The sequence below is a fragment of the Vulpes lagopus genome, chromosome 15, assembly GCF_018345385.1.
Source record: "Vulpes lagopus strain Blue_001 chromosome 15, ASM1834538v1, whole genome shotgun sequence".
NCBI lineage: Eukaryota > Metazoa > Chordata > Mammalia > Carnivora > Canidae > Vulpes > Vulpes lagopus.
The window spans coordinates 43948350-43975377 of record NC_054838.1 but is presented as its reverse complement, the minus strand read 5'-3'; the positions used below and the strand labels follow the sequence as shown (position 1 = coordinate 43975377).

General features: G+C 37.5%; 1 protein-coding gene across 3 annotated transcripts in view; it reads left to right on the top strand.

Annotated features, from left to right (window-relative positions):
* The first annotated feature begins 647 nt into the window (after positions 1-647).
* SESN3 (sestrin 3) overlaps positions 648-27028 on the top strand; it is a 70533-nt gene continuing 44152 nt past the window's right edge. The window contains exon 1 of one of the 3 annotated variants that reach the window (XM_041730039.1): positions 648-1042. In XM_041730039.1, the coding sequence (XP_041585973.1) occupies positions 965-1042 (78 nt within the window). In that variant the 5' untranslated portion in view covers positions 648-964. Of the gene's footprint in view, positions 1043-1229; positions 2043-15006; positions 15637-27028 lie in introns of those variants that run through there. The other 2 variants (XM_041730041.1, XM_041730040.1) reach the window with 2 other exon arrangements.

Genomic DNA, 27028 nt, shown 5'->3' with positions numbered 1-27028 from the left:
TCTTTTGCAAAACGAGGCTCAAGATAAACGATGCATAAAGTTCTTTGAGATCCCTGGGTGCCAAGGGCTACGTGATTGCAGTCTTCTGTACAGCTAAGCTAAGATTCTGGCCGAGAGGAAGCTTAATCACTGCCCTGACACTGTGGACGTCCCCAACCCTTCTCAAGAAACCAGGAAATATTTAGCTCAGTTTTAGACTCTCTAGCCAGGCTCGAGCGCCCAGCTTTTTATCTCTCACTGTCCTTACCATTTTTTTGCAGGGACCTAGGGAAGGGGGCGTGGCTCGTCTCCGGGGCGGGGCGGGGCTTCCGGCGGCTATTTGCATACGACACACCCTCTCCGTCCCATTGGCGGAGCCGCTCCAACTGTAATCCCTTCCACCCCGCTACCTAACTCACCCGCCATCTCGCTCCAGTGCCGAGCCTCGGAGACAAACTTAACTTGCCCAGAGATTCAAGGCGTCCTCGGCCTCTGTGATTGGCCGGCGCCGCTCCCAGCGGGCTCTGGCTGCTCATTGGCTGCGGGCGGGCGGCGCGGGGGCGTGGCCGGGGCCGTCCGCCGGCGGGAGGGGGCGGTCCCGGAGCGTGGAGGTGGTGAAGGTGGCGGGGAGGCGGGGGCGGGGCCGCACTGAGGCGCTGCGGCGGCGGCGGAGGCGGCGGCGGCAGCGGTGGCGGCTGCTCGGCCTAGGCTGGCGGGGGCGGGGGTCTGAGGATGGGGGCGGGAGGAACAACGGGCCGGTGAGGAGCAGCCGCCGCCGCGGTGGTCGCCTGGGGCAGCGCCGCGCACGCTCCGGCCGTCGCCTCCCGCAGCCCGCCATCCCGCCCGGGGGAGGCGGAGGCTGAAGCGCGGCGGGCGGCAGGCGGCAGGGGACCGTCCGGACCCGCAGCGACGCGGGCGGCCGCAGCGAGCGCGGCCCCGGCCCCGGCCCCGCCGTCCGCCTCGGCCCTCGGCGCCCGCAGCCACCATGCACCGGGGCGGCAGCAGCCCGTCGGCCGCCGCCAACTACCTGCTCTGTACCAACTGCCGGAAAGTGCTGCGGAAGGTACGCGCTCGGCCGGGGGTGCAGCCCGGGGGGCGCTGCCGGCCGGCGGGGCTCGGGCGGCTCGGCCCCCGGGCGCGCGTGGGGCGAGGCTGGAGGGGACCCCCGGAAGGGGGGCGTGGGCGGGGGTGGAGGTGGGCACTGCTGCCTTTCTGTCTCCGCGGGGACAGATGCTGGTCCCGAGGGCTTGGGGATTTTTTTTTCCGCATTTCTTTTTTGCAGCCAGGAGTCTGTTTCTGGGCTCCCCTCCGTGCCCTGCCACCGCCGGCCTGGCCCCCGGGCGGAGGGCGGGCGGGCGGCCGGCACCGGCGCGATCCTCCTCCCGGAGCCGCGGATGGAGGTCGGTGTGCAGCCCGAACAGCCTGCTCTGCTCGGATCTGCAGGAACCTGGCTCCCTCTCGGAGGCGGCTAACTCTCGGGGGCGGGGGGGTCCTTCGGTCGCTTCTGCCTTCCCTGCGCTCGCCCTTAACGCCGTTTGCCTTCCTCTGACGGTAGTCCTGTGTCTGTAGTGCAGTCTTGGACGGAGCTGGGGAAGCAGCTTGAACTTTATGCCCGTGGGAAGTGCTGATGGACCTTACATGCTGCTGGGGCTCGGGGGACCTGGAGACTCGAGGTGGTCGAGGGTTATCACTCCTTAGTGCTCCCCCTCCCCCGCCCGTGTAGACCCGGAGAACTCAGAGGTGCAGTCAGCGTACTGCTTCCCAGACTGACTGATGGAAAGTTTACTCCAGGATTCTTCAGCTTACTTGGCTTAATCACTCCGTTAAGGGGTGGGGGAGGGGAAGGAAAAGAGGTCGCTTTAGACAGAGGGAAGCTTTTTCATCAGACTTGAACAGCCTCCGCTTGGTAATGCTATGATCAGTTTTTTTTTTCCCCCAAACTCGATTTTTACATTTCATTAAGTGGAAGCAGTCGTTGAGATGCCCCTGTTTGTCCAGTACCAATGAATTAAAATTGCTGAGCTGAGCAAATGCATCGGGACTGAAAGACTGAGATGAATACGGTACCGTTTTTAGTCAATTTCTCTAAATACAGTTCTATTGGAATTGTTCTTTATATATTAAAAGTAGAAAGAAATCATGTAAGTAAGTAAGCTCAAATATTTGCGCTCTTTGTCCAAAAACTGTTTTTCTTCCTCTGTGGGTCAGGCCAAGTGCCAATCAAAGTTGTTTTTCAAGCCTCTTTTTCCCTGCAGTAGGGCTGCTGCTTTTCCCCCCCACTATTTTATTTGAGAGCGTGAAGAAAGCAAAGGAATTGCAGATTTGAAGTTAATCGAACAGTTAAATATGCCTTAAATTGTGTTTATTGGACATGTTTCTCTTGAAACCGATTTTTATTAAATGTGCATGTTGAGTATGTGCAGTTATTTTTTTCCATAAACTCGGATCAAATTACAGTTGATACTTGCTCAGCTCATTGTAGGGCAGTTTGTGAGAAATGTAATGGATCAGAAACACAGATCTGCTTAGTTGAATGTTAACTCTTTCACTTCAGGGTCAGATGTCATCCAAACCGAGCTTTAAATATATATATATATATATACACACACACACAATAATTATTATTTCCTAACTTCAAATGTGGTAAGTTATGTCTTTAAGATGAAAAAAAGATGTTGCTTGAGACACGTTTGATTAAACTCAAGCCTGGTTAAAATAACAGCTAGGGAGGTTTTTTTTGGCGGGGGGAGGGGTTGTTTTGGTTTACTGAATAAGAAACAAAAGAACTATTGACTTTGGCTTCTTTTTTTTAAAGACTGTCAATTTGGTAAGCTAATGAAATGTTTGGAGGTGATATTAGGCTTCACAAAATCTAGTTTTTCTTTAAAGAGAATCATGGCTATGGATCCATCACATTTTGCTGGCGTTCTTTGTAGCTTTCTCTTAGCTCTTGGGAAACTATTTCTATTTACCTAGAAAGAACATCCTCACTTCTAGTCATTCTTAAAAGAAAAAGGTGTATGGGAAATGGACATTCACCATTTTCATATTTTGTGATTGCTATGTACCTTTGCCAATATACCAGTTTTTAGTAACTCCAAGATGTTTAATATTGATTCATGCAGTAGCATGAAATAACTTTAGATGGAAATGGGATTGTTTGAGCCAGTTCTGACATGACTTGGTCACATCTGTAGCTTTTAAAGGGTGCTCTTCTTAAGTTCTCTTAAAAGATATCAAGTGTTTAGCATTTTAAATTCATCATTCTAAAAATAGCATGTAAGAATTTATTTCTAATAAAGGTGGTTTATTTTTGATAGAAAGTATAGAACTTGGAAATTCATCTCCAACTCTGAAAATGTGATTCTTTGAATTTATCTTATATTTTCTTCTTAATAAAGTGTTCAGTAATAACCAAGTGAGTCATAGCATTTTGAATTTTAGTTCAATGTAGTTCATAAGGAAGAATGAAACTCATGCACACTTAGTGTGAATTACTCTCGCTGTAACAATCCTCATTAATGATGGGGGAAAGAATCACCTTTTATGGGGCAGGGAACCTTTTTCTTTAAGTAGCTTAATTTGTTGCAGTGTGTTGAATTTGGGGGGAACTTCAAAAGGAACTGGCTTCATCTCCAAATGGAATAGCTTGGTTTAGCCCAATGTCTGAAAATTGAGTTATATATTATATGAGAGACACATTTATTATTAGAAGGGCCTTTGCAACTTTGATGCAGCGTCTTCTAAAATAGAAAGATTTCCTAAAATATTGAATATCCCTAGTTTGGTATCCTAGGTTAGAAAAGGAATATTTCCCATATGGGGAAACAAATGAACAAGCAAACAAAAACTATCCTCACATATATAACTCCTGTTAGGTCTAACTTGTTCTGTTATCAATGAAGTAAGTCAATAAAGTTTTTAATAAAAGAGGAAATGTTTCCACTTACTTTGGAAAAGTGAGTGAGTTTTGAATTAAGATACATTTTACTTGAAGAAATTCCAGGGACAACTAGGTAAATTTCAAAGTGGAGTACCAAACTGCATTAAGAAAGGTAGGTAACTGTCAGTGCTCATCTCCTGATGAATAAAAGGGGGTATATTGCAATGTTCTTTGAATATGGAGAAGCCAGTGCTACTGAAGTGAATAAAACTGCACTGTAAGTTAGGACATTTAACACTTAAAAATTCTTAATGTGTTTAGGTAGTTCTAGTGATAGATCTTTGTTGGTTATTGCATCTTTCCACTTTGTTTATATAATCACTTATTTTGGCAACTTCTGATGGGTTTTTAAGTGAAAAGACTGCGAGTATAAAATGGGAAATATTAAATGAGCCTCATTTTTATAATTGAAATTGTCAGTTGCAATTTTATAAGTTTCGACCAATGGAAGGTGGTGGCTTTGACTGATATTGTAGCTATATGCTTGGTTAATCAGGTTTCTTATATATATCTTTTTGATTGTCAAAGCCAGTTTTTCACTTATTTAAGTGAACTAGGCAGAGACCAAGCAATGAATTTATGATAGCAAACCATTATGCAGAGGGAGCCCTAAAATGTTTCAGTGTTCAAAATGCAAGAGTTGGATTGTATTTTTAAGTACATTTAAAATTGTTCTTAAGTTATAACTTAAAAATACAGCTACCTAAAAATGTTTTGCCAAATTTTAACAAATTGTTTTAAAACTTATCTTTTATTATAAGATTATGAATAGCGCAGGTCTTGAATTAAAAACTTGTTCTGCTACCTTTGTATATGTATTTGAACTTTTTGATTAATATGAGAATGATAAGAGAGATAGTCATTGATTTTGATTATGAAGGCTTTGACCTTCAAAAAAAAATCCTTCCCCCACATATCTACTCAAGTTACATTTCTACTGTTATATTTTTACTTGTTGACAAGCTTATTAACAGTAATTGTTACTTTGTAGCTAAAACACATTAGAAATCATTGTTTTGTATATTTATATGTTGCATAATTTGGGTGCAATTAAAATTTCATTTGTCAAAAAGATTCTGCTGTGACTCCCACTTTCCTACCACCAAATAAGTAAACTGCTAAAACATAACTGCTAATGTAGTGATGCTGGAAGCCACCAGGTGTGCCCATGGTCTCTGATAGGTCTTTTACAGGTCTCTAGTAGGTCTTTTAATTTGGAGCAAATTAGTTACTTTCTTTGAAGCCTAGTTTTCTCTGTAAAATGTAGATAAATTCTATTTGACTTAGAGGTTGCTGCATACATCTAGAGAGGTAATGTGAGTTAAACTCCTTTGTAAACCATAAAGTATAACTACAAATGTAAAGAAAACGTAAGCCTGTTTATTTTCCCAGAATACCTTAGTTCTTTGTGAGTTGTAGCAATATATTCTTTTTTTTTTTTTAATTTTTATTTATTTATGGTAGTCACACAGAGAGAGAGAGGGAGAGAGGCAGAGACACAGGCAGAGGGAGAAGCAGGCTCCATGCACCAGGAGCCTGACGTGGGATTCGATCCCGGGTCTCCAGGATCGCGCCCTGGGCCAAAGGCAGGCGCCAAACCGCTGCGCCACCCAGGGATCCCTGTAGCAATATATTCTAATACATATTGAGTAATTTGGTTAGTCTCCTGCCCTTTTTAGTTATTGGCTGTAAATGAGAGGTAAAGATATTATGCTTTGGTTAGAATAAACATACTGATTTTTGATTTGCATATTTCTACTTATACCTATTCCTCCCCCTTACATAGTAATCTAGTACATTGTTTTCATTTTTTCCCAATAATTAAATAAAATGAAACTGTCTTATTGACACTTTAGCAGATGAAGGAAATTAGTATTTAGTTTGAAAAGACTAAGAGTCAGAATTGATTATACTTAATAGAAGTTGGGCAAAGAATTAATAATTGTAATTTAGGAGAAAAGTTTTAGGAGTAAAAGTGTCTTAATCTTTTCTCCCTATCTCTATCCCTTCTATCCTTTTTGAAAGTTTTGGGTTATGACTTAAGTTTGTCTAGACTTTTACAATTTTTAGAGTGCCTTCACATTGTCTCAGTTGATTCTTACAAACAAAATTTTAAGCGCCTTGATCTCTGTTATACAACTAGTAAAAAAGTTCATTTAATTCTTAGAATTGCCTTTATAATAAAATGATATTCTAAGGGTCCCCTGCAGTACTGAAGCTGCCAGGAAATAGCCTCACATCCAGCTTTAAATTCCCAAAACTCTCCATCTGACCATTCTTTCTCTTACTAGCAACGATAGTTGTCAGTGGTTCCTCAATTTTCAGGGTTTCTTGTCTCATTTTTTAGCAAACGTTTATCAAAATCAGACCTCAATAAAAGATCCATTGAAAGTGCATGCTAGATAATAGATTTTAATATAATAGGGTATAGAAAGTTAAGTTTCCTGATAGGGTTTCAGATTCACATTGTAACTAACCATTAGGAAGCTCTACTTGTGGACTTTTGGTGTGCTATCAAAGAATATTCACAATTGGGGATCCCTGGGTGGCGCAGCGGTTTGGCGTCTGCCTTTGGCCCAGGGCGCGATCCTGGAGACCCAGGATCGAATCCCACGTCGGGCTCCTGGTGCATGGAGCCTGCTTCTCCCTCTGCCTGTGTCTCTGCCTCTCCCTCTCTCTGACTATCATAAACAAATAAAAAAAAATTAAAAAAAAAATATTCACAATTAACTCTTTTTTTTTTTTTTTTTTTAAAGATTTTATTTATTCATGATAGAGAGAGAGAGAGAGAGAGAGGCAGAGACACAGGCAGAGGGAGAAGCAGGCTCCATGCACCGGGAGCCCGACGTGGGATTCGATCCCGGGTCCCCAGGATCGCGCCCTGGGCCAAAGGCAGGCGCCAAACCGCTGCGCCACCCAGGGATCCCCCACAATTAACTCTTTCATTTCCCAACTTCTTATGTGTATGAGGCCAGATTTTCCTTACATAATTCAGTCAAAACATCACAACAGATTGAATACAGAATCAGATATGAAATTCAGCTGTCTTCTGTTAAACAGACACTAAAGAGATTTGCAAAAACCTAAATGTCACTGCTCACTTTTTTTTTGTTTTGGAAAATAAAGTTATTTTCATAAAAATATGTGCCTTCTGTTAACATGGAATGGATTTATTATTTTAAGTAATTTAACATTTTCTCAGTTTTAATTCCTAATACAGTAAATATTGAGTTATAGCCTGTATGTAAACAAAAGGTCTTCTGGTTCCTCCATAATTTTTAATTTAAGAGCGTGAGGGAGTTCTAAGACCGTTGAAAATAGCTAAGCCAGAGTTCATGTAAATGTACGGTACATGTAAATATAATTCCCAGGAGTCCATGTGGAAAATAAAAGGCTAAATACCACTGACAGAAAATGTAGATAAGGCCAAGCCAGACAACTCTATTTTGTGTGAGGATCACACAAAAAAGTAGCCAGGTGAGCCTTTTTTCTTGAAAGCTGAGACATGTGGGAGAAGCAACAGAAGAAGAAGAGACCAGAAAGAATCAGAGAAGTGTCAATGTAGATTGCTGATAACAAGCATTGTTAGAATAAAGAAAAGCACCACTGTAGAGAGGAATTAGGACCGCTCTGAATGTGGGAGTCCCTAGATTCTGCAATCCTCAAAGACAGGGTTTTTTATATTTTATGTGGAGGGGATGTAGTTACCCTGTCCATACAAGCTATGACACACAACAACTACCTGCAGTTCCTGAAGTCATGGGGATAAGGATCTATTTATTTGATTAGATCTAGTGAGACCTATAAATGACTACCAGTTTCTAGACTGTCCCTAAGATATCACTGTGGTCAGGGCAGGGATGGGGGAGGAGGTGGGATTCACCATATAAAGGTAAATATATGGCAAAGTCAAAATGTTTAGTGATGCATCCCACACAGCCTTAAATGTGTAAGTATGTGTGGTATAAACTATTTAAAAGTATATATCCTATACCATCTAAAATTACAGTTAACATGTAGAAATCCTATTTGTCTTTCAAAAATCTTCTTCAAGATTTGTGACATCTCAAAAGCACTTCCTAATCTTTAAACTGTTGTCCTTTTTGTCTTCTCAGGACTTCTGTTCTGCCCAAAAATATACTGCAGTTTTCACACTTAGCATTTTAAATTATAATTAACAATTATTTACATCTATCTTTCCCCTACTAGGTTTTCTCTTATTTGGGATCTGGTTAATAGTTTATTTTTAGCAAAATTAGAATTCTGATTTAAAAATCTATCACTCATAGATATTGGCAATATACTTATATTGGGTAGAATGTAATCTGATATAATGAGAACTACTCTCATTTTCCAAAACATGTTTGATATTTGTCTGATATGCCTTTACGGTCATATTTTGTTCTCTAGAACAACCACTTTGAGAAGTTCAGTGGCAAAGATGATTTTTATCATCTTTGTGGCCATGGGAATGTTTCAGTGAAAAATCCTACTTTTTGGAGGAAGTTCTAGTAGGGAGGAAGAATGTCAGTTCATTAAGAGGGTCAAGACACAGGCCTTAGCTATTGGTCCTTCTCTGAAATGCAAAATGGCCACTGCTTTGCTATGGATGCATGTTGTACCTTCTGGAATGTGCTAATGTTCTGTAAGGGATGGCAGTTTGGGAGTACTAAGGACAGACCTTCAAACTTCGAAGATTCTCTGTAGGCCACCTCCTAAAGTTCTTTCACATATTATTTTGGCTAAGGCTTTCCTTCTTCTACTTCCCCCAAGTCCTTTATTTTGGAAATCTCCCAAGCCAGCTGTGATCCTGGTGGCCAGCAGGCACTCCCTTGGTAACTGAACCAGAGAATTATTCCTGGGCCTAGACTGCCCCTTAGTTAGCTTTTACTTTTTTAGATCCACCCAGAAGTGAGTCACTTAATGGTCCATGGGTTAAGATATTGATTGCCCCCCTGAGGGACACATGAGTATTATGGGATATTTAATGGTGGGTTGGAATAAGTTTGCCTTTTCTTGCTCAAAGCTTCTAATAACTAGTAACAGGCATTTTGCCTTTCATTTCGTGAAGAATGTACTGAACATAGCATATATGAGTAAGTATGACCAAGTATAAAAATGGCTGATTTAGGGCCGTATTATTTCTTGCACCAGAGATTTCTTAAAGTATATACATTGGAGTGAGACTTATTTTTTTCTATTAATTAACAACTGCTTGTAATGGAGGTACATATTCTCATTTCTAAAACATTTTATCTTTACATCTTCTATTGCAAAGATGAAACTAGTCGCTTGAAGAAATGAAATCTCTCTTACCAGTTATAGATTGAATATTGAGAAGGCTGAAATTAACCTCAAGGCTAACTAAAGCTGGATTTCATGGAAGATTATTGTAATTATCTGAGATCATAACTCTTAGTTTGGAAGTGCATTTTATAACGTCAGTAATGATACTAGTTTCTTTTGAATACCACCTATGTACCATAGACTGCTAAATATTTAAACCCTGCATATGTATCATATTTAATCATCACAGTGAACCTATAAAGGATTGTTACTCACATTTTATGGATGAAGCAATTAGAGTTCAGAGAGCTTTAGTTACTTGATTAAGGTCATAGTACCAAGAGGTGGCAGATTCAGGATTTGAAACCAGGTCTAACTCCAAAGCCTGGCTCCTTATACAGATAAAAACACTGCATTTTCTTACATTCCGTGTTTTCTATATGAGAACAACTTTTACAAAATATGAAATTAATGAAACTTAATAGGACTTGATTACTCAAGAGATTAATAAGAGATTTCAAATTCAGATATTTTCTACTACTTTATTTTTACATTAGAAATGCAAATTTCTTTAAATGATTAAATCAGTTGAGAAACAAATTGAGGTTCTCATTGACAGTTTTGACCTATCTAATTAGCTCTTTTATCTATGTCTGTTGTTAATTATACAATCATTCTTCCTAATCCCAGGATGTGTTTTTTTCCCCTATTTTTCCAGCACTTTATCCTATTTCTTTTTGCCAACCAGTCATTCATTAGTTCAGTAATGTTGATTTATTCAATACTGCCAACATATCTGACAGAAGACATTGTCTGGTAACATTTTGAATTTAAGTGTTTTGTTTCTTGAATAAGGACTTCTAAGAAATGTTCTCAGTTTTTAGTAATATTTTGCAGTAGGAAAGAGTTATTCGTGAAGATAAGAAATAACATGAATGCTCATTTCCACCATTCATTTTGGCTCTCTACAGTAAGGTGACAATGATACTAAAGGGAAGCACAAATCCCCTGGGAATGGTGTCCTGCAACTGGCCTCCCCCATCTACATTTTGTATGCTGTGTCTACAGAAGGTTTACAGAGGAGTTTCCAGTTTACAAAGGGTTTATGTTGAGGAGAGGAATTTGTGGGAAGATGTGGTTCACTAAAGGCACCTCAGCCCTAAACCCTTAATATTAAGATTCTTTTATATAAACCTTTTTGTATAATATATTAATTGAAATTGGTGACTTCCCAGGTAGGGTGCAGAATATCTGTGTTATAGTTTTATTTTTTAATGGAATATTACCTATATAGTTAATAATCTTGTAAGCTATTGTTTTATATCAGGTAGCTATTAAGATAACCACAAGGCCTAGGTTTTAATATTATTTAGGCAACACACATTGTTGAACACCTGAGATTAGCATGAATTCGTAGGTGTTCATTTATGCAAGAGACCTACTTCGTATTTAGTGCCCTTAAAAATGAGGAAAAATGGGCAACCCGGGTGGCCCAGTGGTTTAGCGCCGCCTTCAGCCCAGGGTGTGATCCTGGAGACCCGCGATCAAGTCCCACGTTGGGCTTCCTGCATGGAGCCTGCTTCTCCCTCTGCCTGTGTCTCTGCCTCTCTCTCTTTCTCTCATGAATAAATAAATAAAAATCTTTAAAAAAAATGAGGAAAAATATATGTTTAGACAAACAATGTAGAAACAATTCTCGTTTGCTAAAAATATATACGTTGCCATTTTATGCTTATTCTTTATCTCAACGTTACTACCCTTTCGTGGTCTTCATACTCTTTTTTTTTTTTTTTTTAAAGATTTTATTTATTTGACAGAGAGAGGGCACAAGCACAAGTAGGCAGAGTGACAGGCAGAGGAAGAAGCAGGCTCCCCACTGAGCAGGAAGCCTGATGTGGGGCTCTGTCCCAGGACCCTGGGATCATGACCTGAGCTGAAGGCAGACACTTACCCAACTGAGCCACCAAGTGCCCCGGCCTTCATACTCTTAAACAGACAAGAAATATAAAGGCTGTTAACATTTGTAAGCCACTCACATACCATATGAATATCTGTCATTCATTCATTTATTCATTCAGGAAACCTCAAATGCTGATCTCCTGATGTAGATGCTAGTACAAGGAATTTGGCATCAGAGGCCTAGATTAGGTGATCTTTCTGAATTGTATCTGCTCATTACTAACATAGATAGTAACAGTACCCATTAAAAAATACGTTTCTATATCATGCTAACTATACTTTCATTGGTGTACAAAATTAATCAAAAGCCGACTACTAATAATGCATTTGTAAAAACATCTAATTAGAATGACCTGTCTATTTAGTCCCTGGATAGATAACATAATTTGGATGGATCTAAAGTAAAACTTTTTAAAAACTCTGTAGATACTAAATATACTTGAAAGTGCATTAGTCAGGTCATTAAACACTTATAAACACAGAGTGCTTTTTTTTACTTCTTTTGAAGTAATACCTTGTCACACCTTGTTTGATTTTAGAAACATTATCACATAGCCTTACATTTTAATGACAATTCCATTTTGAGAATTTTGCAAAACCTAATTTATATAAATGGTTTGGATTGATACACCATAATGCAAAACTAGTTACTCAAGAGTCTGAATGTATTTTGTGTGCTGATTAGAGTCCTCATGTTAGGATTTCAGAGCTCTGTCATTCATATTATCTTTGAGGTCTTGAGTGAGGAGACTATATGATAGTTCTATAGACATTTCATTTGACTACAGATAGGCAATGCAACAAGCATAGTACTTTTTCTATAGTAAATTTTAAAGTGTTGAACTCATTGTCATATTCTATTAAAGTCCTAACTACTTTCCTTCATTTAACATTAACATAGTGACACTCAAGAACTGTGTCATATGGTAAGGAAAACAAACACATACTCCAGAGCTGACAAGGGTGGTACCCGAATGCGGAAATGTATGAACGTTGGTATGGGCAGTGTGTGTAAGGGGAGGGTAATTCAGTGGAAGCAAACTCCTCCTCTGGTGAGCGGAAGTGATGTCTGTCAATGATTTAAAAATGGAAAATCATTAATTATTCAGGATACTTTTTAAGATGATGAGATTTAAACATTTCACACCAAGTATTTAGTCAGTGAATGTAAAATAGCACCATTTACCATGTTAGCACATTTGTACAAGTATCAGTATATGATGTCCTCCATGGTTGAGATCTAATGATATCCAGAGCAATGACACAGCCCATACAAAGTGCAAGATTCAGACCCTATTCATTCAATCAGAGTTTACATTGAAGTGAAGACTGACAGCTATGCATTTTAATATCCTGTGCTTCATACTAGATCTGGTAGGGAGTTCTTTTGACCAACTCTTGTTATGATTGCATATTGTTATGATTATATATGGGGGAATTAAATGTACATAACACAAATAATGATATATATGGATGATTAGGCTTATCTTACTCTTATATTTATGAAGTAAATATAAAATCTGATGCTCTTGGTTTTGTTTTTTAAGTATAATCAACATACATTATATTAGTTTCAGGTGTACAGCATAATGATTAGACAGTTATATACATTGCAAAACAATAACCACAACAAGTCTAATAACCTGTCATACAAGGTTATGACATTTTTTTCTTGTGATGAGCACTTTTAAGATTTATTTTCTTAGCAACTTTCAATTTTGCTATATTATTCACTATAGTCACCATGCTTTATATTACATCCCCACTAGTTTATTTGAAGGCTGAAAATTTGGACCTCTTGATCCCCTTCACCAGTTTTGCCCACCCTTCCACCTTCTTCCCCTCAGTATCTTCCCTCTCCACCAATCTATTCCTGTATCTATGAGTTTGATTTTGTTTTGTGTGTTTATTTTTTTAAATTTCCAGAGGTAAGTGAAACCATCCAGTATTTGTTTTTCTCTATCTGATGTATTTCACATAGCGTAATACCCTCAAGGGCTGTCCTTGTTGCAAATGACAAGTTTTCATTCTTTTTCATGGCTGAGTGGTATCCTATTGTGTATATATACCACATCTTCTTTGTACGTTCATCCATCAATGGGCATTTAGGTTGTGCCCTTCTCTTGGCTGTTGTAAATAATGCTGCAGTGAACATAGAGGTGCATATATCTTTTTATATCAGTCTTTTTGGTCTCTGATGAGAAATACCCAGAAGTGGGATTGCTGGATCATATGGTAGTTCTACTTTTAATTTTTTGAGCAGTCTCCATACTGTCCTCCATAGTAGCTGTATCAATTTACATTCCCACCAGCATATACAAGGGTTCACTTTTCTTCATATCCTCAATGACACTTGTTATTACTTGTCCTTTTGATATAGCCATTCTGACAGGTGCAAGGTGATATCCGATTGTGGTTTTGATTTGCATTTCCCTGATGATGAGTGATGTTGAGCATCTTTTCATGTGCCATCTTTTCATGGCCATCTGGATGTCTTTGGGAAAATGTCTATTTAGATCCTCTGCTCATTCTTTTAAATTGGATTGTTTAGGGTTTTTGTTATTGTATGAGTTCTTTACATATTTCAATATTAACCCCTTCTCAGATATATGGTTTGCAAATATTTTCTACCATTCAGAAGGTTGCCTTTTTATTTTGTTGATGGTTTCCTTTGCTGGGCAGAAGCTATTTAGTTTGATTTGGTCCCACTTGTTTATTTTTGTTCTTGTTGCCTTTGCTTTTGGAGTCAGATCAAAACAAAAAACAAAACCCCACTAAGAATGATGTCAAGGAGCTTACCAACCATTGTTTTCTTCTAGGAGTTTCATGGCTTCTGGTTTTACATTCAAGTCTTTAATCCATTTTGAGTCAATTTTAGTGTATGGGTTAAGATAGTGGTCCAATCTCATCCTTTTTTATATGGCTTTCCAGTTTTCCCGGCACCGATTCATGAAGGGCTTGTTCTTCCCCATTGTATGCTCCGGCCTCCTTTGTCATAAATTAGTTGACCATATATTCTTGGGTTTATTTCTGGGCTCTCTATTCTGTTCCATTGATCTATGTATCTGTTTTTATGCCAATACTATATTATTTTGATTACTATAGCTTTGTAATATATGAAATCAGGGAGTGTGATCTTTGCTCTTTTCCTCAAGATTGCTTTGGCTGTTCAGGATTTTTTGTGGTTTCACATAAATTTTAGGGTTGATGCACTTGGTTTTAAAAAACAAATCCTATTATGTAAAAGCAGCTATTAATGGAAAATACTTTTAATTGATGGTAAGCTTTCAAAGGTAAGTACATCTATGTGTTTTTCATTTGTTTCATTTACTAATGGTCTTTATTAAGCTATTGCAGAGAACATGTTTGTCAAAATGGCAAATGGAAAGAATTGATCATTAATAAGTACCTTGATGATAACTCCATTTAACTTCAGTTATTTATAGAAACAGTGGAATTTTTAAAAAACTGAGTAAGAAACTCAGAATCCTACTGTCAATGTGCTACCAGGTGTTATGTCTTTTGTTTTAGTGTCACTAAAATTTGAACCTGTCATGACTGGGCATTTAGCAATTTAGCTTTTAATAAACCACAGTGTTACCATTTATGCAAGGTACTCCGATGTCATGAGAATGAAGTAGTTTGTCCACTGGCACTTCTAACTTGCCCATCACTTTGTCGGTGACAGGTATGCATTTCATGACCATAAAATACAGGAGCATATTGTTATTTTAAAAGGCTGTTTCCTTTTATTCTATCCTTATAGTCATTTTCATGCATTTTAGTGTTTATGGATAATTAACTATTTGACAGAGCTGTAGAGCACTTGAAAACTAAAATGCAATGTGCTGTCAGCTGTAGATCAATCAATTCAAGATAAAGGATTTCTAAAATGAAAATGTAAGTCAATGGGAAGCTAGATTGGACTCAGAAACTTGATACATACCTTTTCTGGAACACAGGTAATGCATAATTGGTTTATAGTCATTTCTAAGAAAAATTTACATTCAAATACTAAGTTCATCTGCACAAGTTTGTAGTGGATAGTTGCTCTTCAAGGCCAGTTGAATCCACAGGAGACACAGCCATTTTTTCTTGGTCATGGTTTGTTTTCCTGAGTGTCAGTGTAACCCAAACAGCTCCCTAACCACTGGATAGCAAGTTTTAGGAATTAACCTGGTTATGATAGAATCAATATCCTTTTCAAATTGCTAAGATTGACTGTCCTCCCCCAGCCCCACCCCTGAGACTGAAGCTATTGTTTTATTTAAAATGGTTCCTTTGGGAAAGATTAAAATGATATATTAAAAGAATAACAATTCTATAAGTTAATAAGTTTGTTTAATGCCTAGGGCAGTGGTTCTTGAAGTGTGATCCTGGAACCAGCAACATTAGCATCGCCTGGGAGTTTGTTAAAAATGCGCTGTTTGGGGCCCCAACCCAGCGCTGCTGAATCAGAAATTTTGGAGGTGAGGCCTGCTCATCTGTATTTTAACAACCCCTCCAGGTGATCCTGATGCACTCCTAAGGATCTAGTACCACAGGTCTACAGTTATTAACCAGATATTTCTACAAATCAAAATAATGTGTGTCCATTTTATTTCCAGTATGCATTATCAATTGTTTGAGAAATATGGTAAAAAGAGGAAATTGTTTCAAATTGAATCAATACAAAATCCCTATTTTTTATAGATAATAAAGGTAGTACCAGCTCTAGAATCAGAAATATTTCTTTGCCTGTTTAAAAAGATAGAGATTTGAGACCATCTAGTACAAGATGCTCTCACCTTAAGAAATATAATGTCTTATTTTATTGCTGCTGGATTCTGAACTTCAGCTTAAGGGGGAAAAAAAGAGTTGGGTTTTAGAAGCTATTTTATGATTGAAAATTTTCTTTTTAATTTTATTTATTTATTCATGAGAGACAGAGAGGCAGAGACATGGGCAGAGGGAGAAGCAGGCTCCATGTGGGGAGCCCTATGTGGGACTTGATCCTAGGACCCTGGGATCACGACCTGAGTCAAAAGCAGATGCTCAACTGCTGAGCCACCCAGATGCCCCCTTATGACTGAAATTAAATGAAAATATCTTTGGGAATTGCTTGTTTACATAAAAATAGTGTTTCAGCACCAACATTGATAGACTTTGGTGGGCCTCACCATCTTATATTATTTTTATTTCACAGAAGATTGATGTTTTAAGGTTTCAAGGAGAAGATTACCTTGGACATTTTTTTTTTTCTTAAACAGAAGGAGAAGTGGTAATATTTGTCCTAATTACAGGTTTAGGATTGAAAGATTGGGTGTTTTGTTTGTTTTGTTTCCAGTTTCTTAGACAAATTTAAACATGTGTGTAAATTATGGATATTCCCTTTTACCTGTAAACTAGTAGCTTATTCTTCAGGTACAAATGGGATGTCAGAAAGCCAAATCAGGAGATCTGAAAATTAACACAAAGGAAACTTAAGGGATGTCTGTGATATGTGGGCTCTTTATAAATCCAAAGGATAAAATGGTTGCTCTTTGAAAGACAAGATTGTCTCGGCTAGTGGCAGTTCTTCTAGGATAGTAAATAGAAATAATTTTATTTTCTTATTTGGTTGCATATAATTTTGAGGAAAAGGGAATTTTTCTCTTATTGTCTCTAGGTTGGTGGTAAAATCTAATCCATGTTGATCTTTCTCAGGAAAAATAACGAACTGCATTCAATTGCCCTCACTCCCAAATTCCCATTTATGTGTTTGCTGCTCTAGAAACATATGTAAATTACTTAATTCTAACCCATGGAGAGTGATGCTTTTCTATTGACCACTTTTCTATCCTTCTGTGAGGAAAGGACTAATATAGTACCTTAAATAGAACTGTCTCCATGGCAATGGGCAGTCAGCTTTTGACTTTGAGACTCATAAAAAAGGAAATTTAGAAAGGCATTTTCATGGTCTAAAATAGCAGTGCAGCAAAAGTAAGGTATGAGAATATTTCCTGTCAGTTATTGCATGTCTGATTAAGCTAGCATAACATACTTTTTTTTTTTTTTTTACATAGCACTTTTTCCGAACACTTCACAATGCTACTATACAACAGTTCTTTCCTTTAGTTAATGAGTGATAATTATCATCTTCACATTAATGGAAAACCTGAGCAGCTCAGATGTAAGTTTAGGATTGGGGCCTCTGCCTGAGGAAAAAAAAAATGGGTTGCCTGGCTCTAGTTGTAATTTTATTCTCATAAAGAATAAAAATACTAAATTATGGGTCATTCTTGATTATATTTAAATAGAATTCTCTGGGGGAACACTGGAAGCAATGACAAGATTAAAAATAAAAGCAACACTTCATGCCTATTTTTTCCCCCAACTGCTTCCTATAATTTTGAGTCTACAGATAATTTCTGTTAAAAAGACTCTACTGGCAACCTGCCTGCCTGCCTTGTTTCTCCTTGTATCCACACCCACTGAAGAGGTTCTCAGTGTTGGGCCACCAAGCTATCAGTAAAGGTCAGCGAGAGTGCTGTTGAGCCAGGGCTAAAGAACAAGACCACATTATCATTTGTAATCTTTTGTCTTTTCTATATTTATTTCCTTCTCGACTAAGCCTTATCTCAGTATAGGGTTTATTTCCAGTTGAATCATCTCTTACCTTAATGTATCATCAGCAAATGGGTAATAGTCTGAGGTTACTCTTAATGAGGGAATTGATTAAACAAGTATGTGGCATAAATGCAGTGGAATATTGGACAGCTCTTGGGATTAGATCTATGTAGTGAAGTAAACTCATGTCTATAATAGGTTATTGAGTGGAAAGCCTAGGTTTGTTTGTTTTTTTCCCCCAGAGGATATGAAGTTTTCATTTTCATTTTTAAAAAGGTAAAGAGATATAGAAGGGTGGACTTCAGGGGCACTTGGGTGGCTCAGTTGGTTGGGTGTCTGACTCTTGATTTCAATTCAGGGCATGATCTCAGGGTCCTAGGTTTGAGCCCCAGGTTGGGCTCTGAACTGAGTGGGGAGTCTTCTTCAGATTCTCTCCCTCTCTCTCTGTCCCTCTTCTCCCCCTATACCTGCATGCTCTCTCTCTCTCTCTCAAATAAATTAATTCATTAAAAAGAAGAAGAAGAAGCATGGACTCCAAAATTAGTAATATCAATTCCTGGGTGATGGGATTACTGGAAATTATTTTTATTATTTACTTTCCTTCATTGTCTGTTGTTTATTTTCACAATAAATGTGTGTTTCATAAAAATTTGAAGAGCTAGTACTGTTTTGAAATAATAAGTAGAACAAATAATTTAAGTGTAGAGAGCAAATCCAAAATGAGATGGTAAATTAAAGGCCCAATTGAGACAAAAACAAAAGGTCATAGATTTAATAGATATCCATAGTAGCTGTGGGTAAATTGCCAAGGGAATAATAATGGGTGTGTAGGTGGTTAATAAGGATTCAAATGTGTAGACATCGATGAATGCAATCTGGAAATGAATGGAGGTATTGTAGCTGTTTGGATAGCAGTTTCCTCTCTGTTATCATATCCATCATGCCAGGATTTCTCTTTAGGAACCTGATATACTTGCTAATATTTAAACAGAAAATTAGTTTTTTTCTCTTTGATTTTGAATTCAAAAGATAGCTGCCATTGTATTCTATCTTAATACCACATGGTAGATAGACTTGTATAAATTCCAAGAATTTATCAAATATTTAATTTGAACACTATATATTAATCTAGAATTGTTACTTATTAGGATCTGAAGATAGGGAAAGATGGTTATTTTATGAAATAATTTATTTTTTAAAGATTTATGTATTTATTTGAGAGAGAAAATGTGTGCATGCGTGCCAGCAGGGGCAAGGGCAGAGGGAGAGAGAGAGACTCTCAAGCACACTCCCTGCTGAGCAGGAGCCTGACTCAGGGCTCCCTCTCAGGACCATGAGATCCTGACCCGAGCTGAAGTCAAGAGCCAGACACTTAACCAACTGAGCCACTCAGGCACCTCTGAAATAATTTAATTTGCAAGTACTTAATATTTACATTCCAGCATTTTTGTAAGAATGAATACACACACACACACACACACACACACACACACATATAATACGCCCTAGGTTTTAAAGAGCTTACTGTGTGGTTGGAGAGAAATGTATTTTTAAAATAAATGTGAAAGGAGATAAAAATGAAAAACATATTATTTTGGCTTTTTATAGATACTTATCAATTGTTACTTTAACAGTTGTGAAGGCATGAATACAGTGTTGATCATCTAAATACAGTGTGTGGAAAAGACTAAGTATTAAATGGCTTTGTTATTTTCAAGGCAGAATGATGTGGTCTTGGTGACTATTTTTAATAATTTTTTCAATCTAAATTTTAATTCTTAAAAATGATCTACTCATTAAAGAGTATCTATAGCCAATTACTGTGATGATGAGTGTTTCTCAGTTAAGTGGCTATATTTTCCAATTCTGTTTTCCATTTTTAATTGTCTGGGTCATTTGTTGAGCAAGATATTTAATTAAGGGACCACTGTGAGCCAATTAGTAGCTTTGTAAATCCAGTCTACTGTATAAATCTTTCCTTTAACTTGTTAGATAACATTTAAACATTTTGACCTGTTACATTGTGATCGGTGAACTCACTATTAGCTAATTCTAATAATAGCAAATATGTAGTAGATAATATGGCACTGTTTTATGAAGTTTACAGGTATTTACTCATATAATTATTCTCACTACCTGTTTTAATAGCTTCTTATTTACCCCATGGTGAGGAAGAGATCCTCAACTCTGGGTCATGGGGATGGCCAGACACACAACACCCAGCATTGGACAGATGAGATCAGCAACTTGTTATATATACTCACAGCCCAGGGCAAGAAAACACTGCACACCACTCAGGGCCACATGGAGGTTGCATTCACGAGTGAGCAACAATGGCTGTGGGAGAGAGGCTTTGTCACATGAAGAGGTTGAGATGCCCCGGGGTGCCTGTGGGAATCTATGATTGGCTTGTTTGAATAATTCCAAGGAATCACTCAGTGAGAAACTGAAACCACCTTCTCAGGGACAAGCAGGAATGTACCTGATACATATGTTAAGGAGGGTTGTTTGGCCTGGGGACCTTATCTACATGAACAATAGGAGGATGGGAATTTGTAGTTAGGCTAATTGAAATCCTCCTTATTTTATCAAATGTCAAGGCAGCCTATAATATGGAGCCTCAGTTTTAGGCTTTGCACCTTTGATGTAGGTGTTATCCGCATTTCATGGATGAGGTTATCAGATACCCCAGGTAGCGTGCTTAAAACTGTATCAACCATACCCTCAACGATCTTCCTATATTTACTTTCCCTCATCCTAGATAGAGATTCTCGGTATTCAAAGATAACAGAAAAGCATATAGAAATGAACCAACTCAGTGTTTTTGTTACTAATTGCCAAGTTTTCATCTAAGTGCCCTGATGGCTTTGTTTCATTTCCTTTCTAAGTCTGTAAATTCCAGTGTAGTTAAATACGTTTGCATTTCTTGACTGAGGTTTGCTAGACATAGTTCCTACCAAGAAAAGCGATAGTTTTGGTTTTCCTCTTTTAAGAGTCTTTGAAACAGAATATGGATACCCTGGATTTTATTCCACCTAGCCTAGAGGGAACGGTCCACTGGTCTTCATTTCTAAAGACTAGTGTTTCTGTGAATAAGTTATATATATTTTTAAAATATTTTATTTATCCATTCACAAGAGACACAGAAAGAGAGGTAGAGACGCAGGTAGAGGGAGAAGCAGGCTCCATGCAGGGAGCCCGAAGTGGGACTTGATCCCAGGACTCCGGGATCATGCCCTGGGCTGAAGGCAGTTGTTCAACCGCTGAGCCACCCAGGCGGTCCAAGTAAGTTAATATAGGATGTCTTTTGGCTGACAGAAATTTTGCTGCTTTACTTGATTACAACTTTAGAATTTGCAGGCTTAATTTGTCACTACTGTTTCACAAACATACTTTAGAAGTATTACTCAAGAAGTTATTATTATCTGAGATACAGATCCTATGTTTTTACACTAATGATAATCAAGGTATCTCAATTTTCTTGATAAAATTATCTTTTTCTATGAATCTGGTTTACAAATAATGCAAATCTAATTACAAATTGCCTAAACTCTGTTTTTGTTCTTTTCTTTTTTAAATAGGGCCAAATCTTTGATATGAGAAGACAAGTATTTATGTATAGAGTATTATTTGTAGTAAACTATATGACATAATTAAAAGCAGATTATCCATGTTTAAATTTCTCTCCACCTTGCCTGTGAACTTTGTCAAATTAAAAGTTTTTACATAAAACAATTTAACTTGTATGGATTAAAGAATCTTGAGTCTGATATAATAGGATAATGGTAAATATTTAGTCTTACTTTCTGTCTTAATAAGAGCTGTGAAGTGATGTAGTATTAGAATGCAACATGCTGTCGGTTCTGCTATAGCACTTAGGCAAATTTGTTCCAATTGTTGTGTAAGGGAATGACTTGAGCATAATGGTGGATTTTGCATTTACTTTGTGCAATTTCATCTGAGGTAAATTCAGAAAGTGCACCTGTCTGAGCTAAGCTACCTAGGTCATGGGTATGACCTAACATACCCATGTACCTCCAACAGCTGCTGTGTACCTCAGTGTGCCAGTGTTCTAGTTCCATCTCTCCTCACTTGGTGTGAAGCTTTCCATCCAGTTTCACATCATATTTCCACTGCTTTGTAACTCAAAAAGTGGGTGTGGGGGGATATACTAACAATAAATTAATTCATTTCTTCATGAAGGTCTCAGGGAAACATAATCCAGACAGAAGGGAAATTAATAAATCTTGTCAGAATTTTTTTAAAGATTTTATTTATTTATTCATGAAGAGACACAGAGAAAGAGTCAGAGACATAGGCAGAGGGAGAAGCAGGCTCCCTCCCAGGACCCTGGGATCACAACCTGAGCCGAAGGCAGATGCTCCACCACTGAGCCACCCAGGTGTCCCCTTGTCAGAAATTCTGTCTAAAATTTGAATATAGGACTGCTTTTCATTCTGTGCCCACTATATTCCTGACCCAGTAGTAGGCTTTTTCTTTGTACCTTATCTCATTCGATTCTCCTAATAATCTTACAAAGTAGAGATACCATCTCCACTCTATGAAAGAATAAATTGAGGCTTGTAGAGATTAAATTATACCTGCTGCTTGGATGGCTACAGTATTACTGTTATAATGTATTATTTTCTTTTTCTCTGGGGAAATGTGTATTTTTGAAACACTTGTTTATCTTTTCGTAATAAGAAAAACACAATCATCTTGTTCTCTAAATTAGAAAAAACACTTTCTGAGGAAAAATTTTTGTTAGCTTTTGTGGAGAAGGATACCATAGCCTTATAACATTGTAGAATATTGCCATTCAAGGCTTACGAATCTGTATTCTGTGTTTTGCCACTATAGAAATACGCATTATTTTAGTGCTTATCAGTGAAATTAAACTATAGCCTCTGTTCCATATAGCATCCTTATTTGAAACTTTGGTTTATTTCTCTAAGAAGTCAAATAATAGCATTAAAAAATACAAAAAAAAATTATTGACGTCTGAAATGCAGAAGTCTGCTTGGTATGTTAAAAGTATTTACAAATATCTGCCAACCAAATTCTGCTGCTTAAATAATCACACATCTAGTCAAACTGATTAAAAATAATAGCTTTGTTTACATGATGGGTAAGAATGACTTAACTTTGCCAAGTTCATTTCTGCTCTTGATCATAATATAAAATCACCATTTGATTAGTCTTTAAATCCTCTAAAACCTGTGACTGGACAAGTTCTGTTGGTTTGGAAATGTGCTTTGTCTGTATGAACTTAGTCTTTAGGTGTTGGTACCACTCCTCATTGTGCCAGAAGAATGGGATTGTTCCCACTCCAATACACTCATCTTGGAGCAAAGATGGTCTGGGGTGCAACTAAGAAAACTACAAATCTTTGCTTTCAGAAGTAAAATTAGGCTTTGAAGAGCTATCAGTAAAAACTCATGGGGAGTATCTGTGGCTTCAACCTTTCCCAGTTGGTTGTGGGTTTTTTAAGAACCTGGTTGCCATAGTTGGAGGAAGCAGAAGCAGCCCATGTGGGTGAGAGGCATGGCACCCCTGCCAGTAGCCAGCGCCAACCAGCCATTTGAGTGAAGCATCCTGACCTAGTAGTCAACCCATAAACTCGGATAGTTGTACATATGTTTGGCATAGTGGTGATCTATGACTTTTCTTTTAGAAGAGAAAAATGTATTTTTTGGGAGAGCATTCTAGTGAAGAAATAGCTGTATTTGAAGACCTGTTAAGATTGTATGAACTCCCTAAAAAAATAAATTATGGAAAATGAAGTCTCACAAATATATATAGGCCTAGTAATCCTTAATGGTGAAGCTAAAACTCTACAATACTTTTCTTATAGAAATATCTGAGAACAACAAGTCCATACATCATTTTGGGAGGACTTTGAAAAATCATTTACAATAATAGATTATAAAAGTTTTTAATCTTATAAAGCGATATAGATCCTTATAAAAATTGATTTTTTAATTTAAAAAAGTTTTTAGAATATAGTATGTCTTCTCAACTGGATCATTGATACAGAATATAAAATGTAGAACATTGAAAAAGTTTTCAGATAAATTTAAGATGAATACCATTCTGTTATAAAAATATTATAAATTACATAATACATCTGTAATATGACTTATTTTCTAATGTTGTTTTCATAACATTTTTCCAAAAGTTGAAATGTAATTGTACATCTATATTTATTTACCTGATGTGTCCTTGAGGTCAGCACTTCTGCTTTGTCTTTGTACTCCCAGTATGCGGCCCAAGACCTTCCAAATAACCTTTTATTTTATTTTATTTTTGAAAGATTTTTGTTTATTTATTTGATACAGAGAGAAAAAGTGCACAAGCAGGGGGAGAGGCAGAGGGAGAGGGAGAAGCAGACTCCCCAACACAGGGCATGACTTCTGGGCCCTGGGATCATGACCTGAGCTGAAGGCAGACGCTGAACTGACTGTACCACCCAGGTGCCCCAATAACAACCTTTTAAAAAGATAATATCTCTTGAAAGAATTAATAGTTCTTTATAAAAATCAGTGTTTAATTTGAATCTTAGTAAGGTTTAAATATACATGACATGTTTTTCTTCTTTAAATTGTATTAGAAGTTATCAAAACTTTATTTTAATAATTGCCATTTACTAAATGTCTGTTACACATCAGGTGCATTGCTAGGCACCATTAAGAAAATTTTCATAAAAAATACATCAAGCTATATAACAAAAGTGGAAAAAGTAGTACACCAAATCTCTGAAAGCCATCACCAAATTCAATATTGGCAAGATTTTGCCACTTTACTTCATCAATCTGATGTTATTGTTGCTGAGGTAACTTCAGTTAAATCTCAAAGCCATTTTCTCTTACCCCTGCTACATTGGCATGCATTTCTAAAATATATGAATGCATTCTTGTAAAGCTACGATGGGACTATCACACCTAACAAAAGTGGCAATAATTGCCTGATACCACGTAACATTTCATCTTTTTAGACTTGACTATTTCTGACTTCGGTCCACTAAAGCTGTTTTGAAGTCTCTCTTCAGATTAGTCTCTCTCCTTTTGTTGTTCATGATGTTTTTTCATGCCTTAAGCCAGTTGGGTCAGTTGTCTATAGAATATTTCATCATCTGGATAGTTTTCTATGTTTTCTCATGTTGTCTTTTAATTTGTGCGTCTAACCCTCTGTTTCCTGTTAATTTGAAGTGTGGACTAAAAGCTCGATTAGATTCGGGTTCAAGTTATTTTTGACACATTGATATTTTTCTCATCCTTTTCTATGACTCGATCGATGGTTAGATTATTAGAATTGAGATTGCTGGGTCAAAGGATAAGTGCAAATGTAATTTTTCTAGACATTGTCAAATTCCTGTCCCTGAGAGTTGTTGGATTTTTGCATTCCCACAATTTTGGGAAGTGTCTGTTCCCTTATCGTCTTGTCAGTAAATAATATGTTGCCTAACTTGGCTTTTTGCCAGTCTGATATATGAAATAAAATGTTTGCTTTTCTCTTTTTATGAGTAATTTCTTCTTTTAATGCCTGTTCTTTGTCCTTTTTAAAATTCGGCTTTGTTTTTTTCCTCTTGATTTTTGGGAGCTCCTTAAACAATTAGAGAATTAACTGTTGTTGGTGTTAAATTTCAAGTATTTGTCATCTGATTTTGCTTATGTTTTTGTAACATGTAAAAGGGGTGTGTGTGTGTGTGGTTTAATTACCAGTTTTTTTTTTTTTGCTTCTGGATATTGAGTCATAATTATGAATGTCCCATTGGTTTGTGAATCTGTTCATGTGTCAACACAACTCTTACTTATAGAAATGTATTTTACTATATGGTAGGGGTAGCACCCCTCCTAAATTATGCTTCTCCTACAGGATTTTCTTGGTAATTTTTATGTACTTTATTGACTGAAGATTTATTTATTTTACAAATAAGAAAATGAACACTTCCATGAAAGTTCTGTGACCATGTAGTAATGAGAAAAACAAAACATCATAATTGTTCTTAAGAGCTTCTTAATACTTGTCTTAATATGTAGGTAAAATGTGGCAATCTTTTTGCAAATGACTGAAACCATTTATAAGGATACACAATTAAAAGAGAGACCAGAGTGTATTGGAAACATTTATGTCAATCAGTGGTTCCCACAGCGTGGTCTGTGGACCTTTAGGCCTTAGCACAAATCAGAGCAGTGGCATCACACTATAATGGTAACCACTGCTTTCCTCACCATGCTGTATTCACAGTAAAAAAGTCAGTTTCACTCAAGAATATTCTTGATGGGACAGTAGAGATTATATATTTTATTACATCTCAACCATTGAATACTTACTTATCTTTTAAGTCTCTCTTTCAAAATAGAGAATATGCACAAAGCTCTTCTGCATGTCAAGGTATATGGTGGTTATATCCAGGCAAAGCAGACACGTCACTGAGTTGTGAGCCAAACTCATCATTTTTTTGCACACATTTTTACATGAGAGAATGACTGGTGGTTATTCAGACTTGGGCATCTGGCAGACATTTTCACAGAAATTAACCAAATGAGCCTGCCACTTTAAGGAAAACAACTGACAGAACTTATTGCCAATGATAAAATTCGAGCTTTCCTGAGAAAAGAATTTTGGAAAACTGGTATCCTTTATCATGAGCTTGACCACTTCTCAGTACTTACAGATGTCTCTAATGGGATCCGTGGTGGTATTAAATTTTATTTTCAATATTATATTAAATGTGTCAGTATTTTAAAACCTTGCAAAGCTCAGGAAGCCAATACTTTCTTTTTTTTTTTTTTTTAAGATTTTATTTATTTATTCATGAGAGACACACACACACAGAGAGAGAGGCAGAGGGCGAAGCAGGCTCCATGCAGGGAGCCTGACATGGGACTCGATCCCGGGTCTCCAGGATCAGACCCCGGGCGGAAGGCAGTGCTAAACCGCTGGGCCACTGGGGCTGCCCGGAAGCCAATATTTTCTTTCTTTTCTTTTCTTTTCTTTTCTTTTCTTTTCTTTTCTTTTCTTTTCTTTTCTTTTCTTTTCTTTTCTTTTCTTTTCTTTCTTTTCTTTTCTTTCTTCTTTTCTTTTCTTTTCTTTCTTTTCTTTTCTTTTCTTTCTTTTTTCTTTTCTTTTCTCTTTCTTTCTTTCTTTCTTTCTTTCTTTCTTTTTCTTTCTTTCTTCTTTCTTTCTTTCTTAGATTTTATTTATTTATTCATGAGAGACACGCACAGAGAGAGAAAGGGGCAAAGACACAGGCAGAGGGAGAAGCAGGCC